This window comes from Phaseolus vulgaris, chromosome 2 (assembly GCF_051622355.1).
Source record: "Phaseolus vulgaris cultivar YP4 chromosome 2, ASM5162235v1, whole genome shotgun sequence".
Taxonomy (NCBI): domain Eukaryota; kingdom Viridiplantae; phylum Streptophyta; class Magnoliopsida; order Fabales; family Fabaceae; genus Phaseolus; species Phaseolus vulgaris.
Window position 1 is genome coordinate 13,717,469 of NC_143499.1, and position 8,918 is coordinate 13,726,386.

The window sequence follows — 8,918 nt, forward strand, 5'->3', positions numbered from 1 at the left end:
GCCCTTGGGCTTGGATGTCCGCATCATAAACATAAATCAAGCTGTTGTGTGAATCTGTAATATGGCTAAAGTGTGAATTGTTTTCCTTGACTGAACTGTGACATTTGTCCATTCCTCTAGATGCTTTGTGTTAAGTAAAATTGATTAATCTTGTGATACAATCTGCAACTTTATAAGCTGTAAAAGTTAATCAATTTATTTCTGCTATTCCTGTTGGTTGATCTAAACCTTGTTGATCAAGTTCTGTTTGTGCTAAAGTCATTTGTAAAAACAATCTGTTTCATTTAAAATCAAACTGTTCTTTTCACCTCTGTTACACTGTAAATCAGTTTCTTTAGCGAAAATTTGATAAGCTCAATTCACCCTTCCCTTCTTCAACTTAGACACTGTTTAACTCTAACCAGTTCCATTGGGACGAGAGAATTTATTATTATTTTTTTTTTGTGATCAGAGTTTTTCTCGTACCTTTTTGGACCAGGTTTGTCTTCTACCATGTTTGCTTTGGCAGATAAAGTTTTGGCTTTTGCAGCAACACACTCCTTCCTGTTTGTGTCTTCAATTATGATATGGGTGATCAGATCTGATAGTGACATTTGTTTGTACTTGTGCTTCAGTTGTTGTTTGTAATCAGTCCAAGATTGCGGAAGCTTTTCAATCAAGATTTCGAACATGAATTCATTAGACAAGACTATGCTTTCAGCTTTGATATCTTCAAGCAACTTGTGGCATTCATTTATCTAGATTTTGATGTCTTTGTCTTCGATCATCTCCCAGCGGTAGTAGTTTTCGATCATGAACCTTTGTCTGACGATGTCTTCAGCAGCGTATTTAAGGATAAAGGAATCCCAAATATCTTTTGCTTCCTCGTAAGAGCAATAAACATCGAACATATCATTAGATAACGCACTTAGTAAGGTGTGGCATACCTTGTTTGCTGGATCCAAGCATCAATTTGCTTTGCAACTATGCTTGGATCAGGTTTTGAATTCATAAGTGCAAAAGAAACTTTGTACATGTCCAACACGGTGGACACACATTCTTGCCATCGTCTAAAATTATGACCAGTGATACTTCAATTTTTGAAACGTCCATAAATACTTTCGCATAAATGGTTTGTGTTGCGAAAACAATATTTGACGTTTCCAGAGCAGCGTTTTTGTTGTTGTTCACATTGTCAGTCATAAGTCCTTACAATTGTAGTAAATGAGGCTTTAAAACACAAACAAAATTGATTTTCTAAGGCGTGAATGATCATTGTTCGTAAGGACTTATCTGTGGTGTATTGTGTATGTCCCCCAGGATATAAAAGGAACATCCCAAAAATTTCTGAGTATCAGAATTAGCAAGTTACTCTTAAGAGAGTAAGAACACAATAAACCCAAAACAATATTTATAATAAAATAAAAGAATAAATGAGAGAGAGAAAGAGAAAAAGGTGAAAAGGTGAGAGGAAAAAAGGTGCACGGTCAGTGGTTGAGGAAGATGAAGAAGTGTGAGTGAGAGATGTGTTTCTAAAGTGGATGGAGCTCTCTTTATATAGGCAAAGGAACCAACAAATTTGTTGCAACTTCCACACCCACGTGCTTCCACTTCAGCATCTCAGTCTTAGAGAAAATCGGAGGAGATCGTCGTGGGAGAAGGAGGAAAACCAGCATGGATTATGGAAGAACAAGTCTAGAGGACAAGAATCTAGGAGAAACTCTAACTGCAATGGTGAACGGTTCTGTTGATTTATTTTTTTTTTTAAGTTTTTACAATTCCACAACCTCCGAATTTTCTGCAACGGCAATATCTAGCTGTTGCAATACGGGTATATGTGTTCAATTTACACACACATAAGTGAAAAAGCGTCGGAATAGAGATATTAATCACTTCATCCAAAAGTGTCATGTGTGTCAAGAAAATAAATATGACACAACTGCTAACCCGGGCCTTCTACAACCTTTACCTATTCCACAAACCATTTGGCAGCACATCACCATGGATTTTATAAAAGGCTTGCTGAATTCAAAAGATAAACAAGTCATCTTTGTGGTGGTAGACCAACCAAGCACAACTGCTCATTTTATGGCCTTAACTCACCCGTATACGACAAGGAATGTAGTTCAAGCATTTTTGGATAACGTGTTTAGATTTCATGGATTTATGGAAACCATAACTAGTGATAGAGATTCGTTTTTTTGTGAGCCAATTCTGTCAAGAATTTATGGCAGTACAAGGGGAGCAAATTCAACTTTCCACAAGTTATCACCCCCAAACATATGGGCAAACCAAAGTTTTGATATGTGCTTAAAAACCTATTTGGGGTGTATGTGTGTTAACTCATCGCACAAATGGGTTAAGTGGCTTCCTCTTGTTGAATGGTGGTATAATCATGGTTCTCAAACTCGCTAGTCTACGTAGACTCGTGGGAGCTCCGTAGACTTGTAAGAGTCTACTTTCATATTAAAAAAAAGTGTAAATAACTACATTTAGTCCTGAATAAGAATTAATAATATACCAAATCATCTAACTTCAAAGTCTCCAATAAAGAAGGTCATACAAATACTACAAAAGTTAAATTGTTCAATTCAAGTCATAGAAATTAAATAATTAGAAATTCAAATTTCTATGTCCAATCCTCTAATGATATCCTCTCCTCCATCATCTTCATCATCATCTTCATCTTCATCTTCATCTTCATCTTCATCTTCATCCACATTGACATCAAAAGTCAAATTTTCAAGATCAAATGCATCTAGAGTTGGAACTGTTATTGCCGGATTTAAGTGAACAACCCACGAGTCCGACGAACACTCTGTTGCGACCACCGCAACGCAGTACCGCGACGCCCCACCTGCAACAACCCACGAGTCCGACGAACACTCCGACGCGACCACCGCAACGCACCACCGCGACGCCCCACCTGCAGCAACCCGCGACGCCACCATCTGCAGCAACTCGCGGCGACCACCACCTACAGCAACCCGCAACGCAGAACTACCTATAGCAACCTGCAGCAACTCGCGACGCGACCACCACCACTGCAACTCACAAATCAATCTATCGCTGCCACACTCCACAGAACAGAACGGAAACACAAAACGAAACGCAAAAACCTAAGTTTTTTTATTTCATTCAGGCCCCCCATTCAAAACGACACAATTTTGTTTTTAGAAAAAAAAACCCAGCTGGACTCGCCAACTCGAACCAGAGTCACGAGTCCACACCGAGTCTACTGATTCCACACCGAGTCCACCGAGTTTACCTCAAAACCGAGTCTGCTACCGAGTTAACTCGGTAAGGCAAAGTGGAAACGTGAACTCGGACGAGTCAACGAGTTGACTCGCGAGTTTGACAACCATGGGTATAATATTGAAGGTACATTTGGCGGGGGGAGGGGGTAAATAGATAAAAATACGCACAAAATTTATGCTAGTTCACCTACAACTTGTGCTACGTCCAGTCTCCTTAAGCAACCTGCTTAAGAGCCTTTATCAACATAAGTATTCTCCACCTCTCTAGGTACACAAGTATTATCAACCTTTTTAGGTAACAAGTATTAAACACTTCTCTAGGCAACAAGTATTGAACACCTCTCCAGGCAGCTAGTCTTAATCCCCCCTTGAGACTAAGACCTCTTAACAAGTGAGAAAACATTCTCGACAAGAGAGCAAATAGTGAATGTTCACAGGGTAATCTTCACACAATGAAGGATTTACAATACAAGGCTCATTCCCCAGCTACGAGTGCTTTAAACAACAAATATGAAATATTCTCTCAACACACTAACACAATGAACGCCAAATCGTTTGTAGTAATCTTTGTATGTTTGTATGCCTCATTTTTTTACTTCTTCATCTTCAAGGTCTTTATATAGTTTTTAAATACTTATTCAATAATATTGTAATCTCTAGGTATCCTCAATTTTTGTGCATTATTCATCATCTTCATCATGTCAGATGTTAACTATGTCAACTTTTGCTTTGATTATATTCTTTTTGTCATTGAGCATATGAAATAATTTGAATTATTTCATTTATGATCTTTAATGTGAATCCTTAAATGCATGTAACTGATTCTTTAATCATATTCACTTGCTTCACTGTAATTATCTTAGACGTTTATTATGGAAATAATTTCTTTGCCATTTACTGTGTGTCTCTGGTTTCTAAATATCTTCCTTTACTTGTGATTCTTGTGAATGTTCATATAATTTATCTAATTGTCCTTGAATCACATTCTCCTCTTCGTGAATTTTGTTCTTCACTTTGTCACGTACTCATTCTTTGAATAACTTCTTTAATTAGCTTATAGTGAAAGTTGTATTGACTCGTAATTATGTCAAATGTTGAATTATGAATGTTTTTCTCACTTGAATTCTTCTTAATTGTATATTTTTTTAGATTTTTCTTCTTTGCTACAACAAATTTGAATGTCATCAATGACTTCCCATGAATTACACTTTGTTATAACGTCATTATGCTCATTTGATGCTCAATAAGAAAACTTGAGTTTGTTCTCCTTTGAATCTTGATGGTTCCTAAAATCATATTTAAAAACCTTTGTGATTACTAGTGATATTAATATTTTCAATATATCAGGCCAAATATATCTCTAAATAATATTCTCTTAATATCTTTAGAATTATCAATACATTCCATTTTTCATATATTAATTTAAGAAATATCAACATATTCAAGTTTTAGAATAAATCTTTCATAGTTTAATTTCTCTTGAATATATTCTACAAAATATATTTCGAAAAACCTTCAAAAGAAGAAGACACGTGTGTGCTTTTTTTTTCAAAATCCTTTTCAAACACAAATTTAAATATTTAATTAAAGTACAATTATGCTTGTGCAAAATATTTCTTAATAAGATATATCAATTTTGCTTAATGTATTAATGTAGAAGAATGTTTTCAATATATTTGGACAAAGTAGTCACATGAAACATTTATTGAAGTTCATTTGAAAATATTTTAAATCTCAATTAAAGCATTGTGTTTTGAAGAAAAAAAAAATACTTATATGATTTGCTTCAATAAAAAATACTTGTATGTAAAGCGAAATGATTAACTTTGGAAACTTTCCTGATTCTTGATTGTTCAGCACGTGGTCTTCGTCTGTCACATTAATTTTATCATTGTCTAGACACTCATGCTTTACAACATAACATACAATGCGTTTAGCAACATCATCTGATGTGTTTAGCTTTGAGCATATTGTGTTAGTCGTCGTGTAACACTTGAGTATGACGCTTGTTCTATTGAGTTTTGTTGCAGACTTCGTTTGATGTTGTCTCTAATATATAATCTATCAAGCCAGTTGCATCTAATACATTCTCAAAGTTTTATCATCTTAACTCAATGTTTTGGTTTTTGTCAATATAGCTTTTTGTTATCATCAAATATGAGAACGTCTAAGACTGAATCGTTTTAACAAATACCACATTCCATACAACTATAAAGGCTACTCCGTATGAAATTATGTATGGACAACCTGCTCTCCATTTACAATATTTTCCAAGGGAATCCAACATTGAATTTGTGGATAAAAGCCTTATCAAGAGAGAAGAAATGTTAAAAAGTCCTAAAATCCCATTTAAAACGCGCACAAGAGAGGATGAAACAACTAGCTGATAAACGATGATAAACGAAGATTAGAGAGACGTTTTAAAATTGGTGACATGGTTTATGTTAGGTTGCAAGCTTGCAAGCATATTTCAATTAGCTTCAAACCAAATGCTAAACTGAGCCCCAAGTATTTTGGTCCCTACAATATTCTAAACAAGGTGGGAGAAGTAGCTTACAAAGTAGACTACCAATGAATCTTAAGGTTCACAATGTCTTTCATGTATCACAACTAAAGAAACATGTAGGTGAAACGATGGTCTCAACTGAACTACCTTATCAAGCAGAGGAAATGTTAGAACAGAAAGAGCCTGAAGCCATCATGGACTGAATGACAATCAAAAGGAGAAGAATGGCCATCACAAAAGTTTTGGTGAAATGGAAGCACCAACTCCTGGCATGGGAGTTCTACTATGATTTGAAGAAGTATTACCCTCATTCCATTCTTGAGGGCAAGAATTTTGTTGTAGGAGAGGTATTGTTACATCTAAAGTTTTGGAATTTGATTAGCAAATTTGTTGCAACATGTAATTTTGGAATTTGATTAGTAGATTTGTTGGGACATTTAGCTTTGGGATTTGATTGGCAGATTTTTGGGACAATTTAGGATTTAACTAGCAGATTTGGTGGGATGATTGACTATGAAACAATTAATCAGAATATATATAAATAAGCAAACGATTGTAATGAGGGATATGAAAATTATATACATCTCATTTTCTTTCTCTCGTTCTCTTCCACATTCTCTATTGGCGTTTCTTTTTTCTTGGTGTAATCGGAATCCAATTTAGGGTTTCCTTTTCCAATATAGGGAATCCAATTTAGGGTTTCCTTTTCCAATAGGGAATCTCAAGAGAGAGGACTTAGATGCTCGCATAGACGTTTGCGTCAGACGATCGTATTAGACGTTGCTTCATCTTCCTCACGGAAGATCACTCTTATCATAGACGCAAACACAAATTATAAATCATGTCCGACCAATGAATCAAGTGAAATATAATACCATCCATCCAAAGACCACAAAAAAAAAATCATCAATTCAGCTCTCTAATTCTATCAAATGAATGAATGGTCATACAGAAACCTGTTATGAGCCACTTCATTCTGTTCTTCTCATTCAAACTATCCCACCATTTAGTAAACAGTTTCGATACCAAATGATCAATCCATATTTGTATGTACCAAAAGAGTGAAATATAAGTCATGTTCTAAACAGCTCGTGGAGTCCTATCAAAATTAGAACATGAAAGCAAGTATATTTGTGTTGAAATGTTAACAACAACTAGCCTATATTACTAACATCCTAACCTGTGGGAATAAAGGCACCTTCTATACAGTATTAAATGGAACCAAGCTCAATGAATGGGCAAGTACAGTAGGCTTGAACATGCACTGTGATTTCAGATCCTGAAGGGAGCATGCCTGAGCCATCTTGTTGTTCTTAACATCAAAGAGGTACAGATAGACACACTTCATTAGCAAGAGACCGTCTTTAAAAGCTAGAGGCTTCACCCACGGGCCATTCACCCTCTCCAACATATGCTCCTTCAAATTTATAAAGCTCTGAGGCCATTCTCCTTCAATCTCCTCCAGAGACTTGCAATACATTAGAATCCATCTATACTCATAACAATCCTCAAGACACCACACATGCACACCCTGCTCCGACACAACCACATAATGCAGCCTCCCTTCAGATTCTCCAATGCAGACTTCAGGAACAGCCATGAACTCCGACACCGGAACCGGTGCTGGAACCAACCAAGAGAGCTCATTCTCAACATCAAAAGTGAGGACTCCGTAACCATTGAGCCAATGCAAGACGCCCCCAATGTATATCCCTTCATTATTGACCCACTTGCTATAACATTGGCATGTTTCATTGGATTTCCACCATGCTCCTATCTCTGATGAGTACAGTTCAAATGTGAAGTACAATTTCCCTTCCTGCTCATCGTCATCTTCATCCCGTTCTACCTCAACTTGCTTAACTCTCACCAACTTGAATGTTTCGACAAAACCCTTTGAAGGGTCAAAATCAAGAGCCAATGCTAATGCCGTGTTTCTTTGACTATTGCTTATCTCATACTTAGAAGTGAGCCAAGGCCACTCCAACTTCACCCACTCCCTACGCCAAGGGTTACATACATATATAAAGGGCTTTTCAGATGGGAAACAGCTGCGGCAACACACTAACCCTTTGCAAGAGGCCAACATGACAACATCTTCTGGCAGAAAATCAAAAACCGTTAGGTTCACTTTGGAACCCCCTCTTGCCATCTTTTCCACAAAAATGTAGCTAACAATTTTGATATCATCATTGCACCACTTGAACTTCTCCTGCAAAATGAACCCCGTAAGCACCACCTCCGTTGTTCCCAGCTGCGTTTTCGCGAAGGAACGGCTCGTAATCACGCGATGCCACTCCTTGCAAACGAGCTTCAAAGTCAGCAACTCCTTCGCGGGAACACGAGACAGAATTTCAGTCAGAGCATCACTGTGTATGAACAAGTTAGCCTTCTTCATCTTCTGAAACAATTGAAATAATAACAAATAAATAAATAACCATTCACCATATATCAAAGAAAACAGAACAAATATCATTATTATTACAATCTAAACTTCTAACCAGAGAAAGAGTAACTAGCATATTTTTTTATCATTCATGTGAAAAACTAAACCAAAATAAGATATAATTTAGCATCAACAATGCAGATCGGAAGTAATATAAGAAATAAAACATAACAAACATCGTCATTACAATACAATACAATACAGAAAGAGGAATCCAAATATGTAATCAGAGAAAGAGTAACTAACATTTTTTGTTTTACGATTCCTAAAATATGTAAAGCAGAACATAAACGTTTACTTATTGAGCTTTATCGATGGAAATTGGAAGGAACAGAACGACGACATGGCATTTCATTGGCATAATAATGGAGGTACTGGTAGGAAGAGTGTTAATGGAAACATTGTTTGATAGAAAAGATAGGTATGCGAAGAAGATTGAGAAAAAAGGAAAAGAAATGGTTCAACACCTAAGCCATTGAAGAAAAATGATTTTGCATGGAAAATTTGTAAACGACTGAACAGATTCACTTTAATAAAATAAAGTTAGATTTTTTTACCTGCGCAGTAACCTCCATCTTCTTCTCCCTTTCTTCTTCACGCAGAGCAAGAGAAGAGCTTGGTCTTCCAGAGACTTCTTTTGCAGGGTTCAGGAAGTTTAACATTCATTGGTGATTTTATTTGTTTCTCATCCGACGGCTATGGTTCATCGAATTCCAAGAGTCCAGAGTGG

At 36.4% G+C, this 8,918-nt stretch overlaps 1 protein-coding gene across 1 annotated transcript; it reads right to left on the reverse strand.

The window, feature by feature from the left end:
* Positions 1-6,759: 6,759 nt before the first annotated feature.
* On the reverse strand, positions 6,760-8,918 carry LOC137810730 (F-box protein At5g07610). Its single transcript, XM_068612140.2, has 2 exons — positions 8,746-8,918; positions 6,760-8,143 (listed from the first exon to the last, which is right to left on the reverse strand). Exons 1-2 carry the CDS (start codon positions 8,848-8,850, stop codon positions 6,944-6,946), a joined length of 1,305 nt encoding a protein of 434 aa, XP_068468241.1. The 5' UTR covers positions 8,851-8,918; the 3' UTR covers positions 6,760-6,943.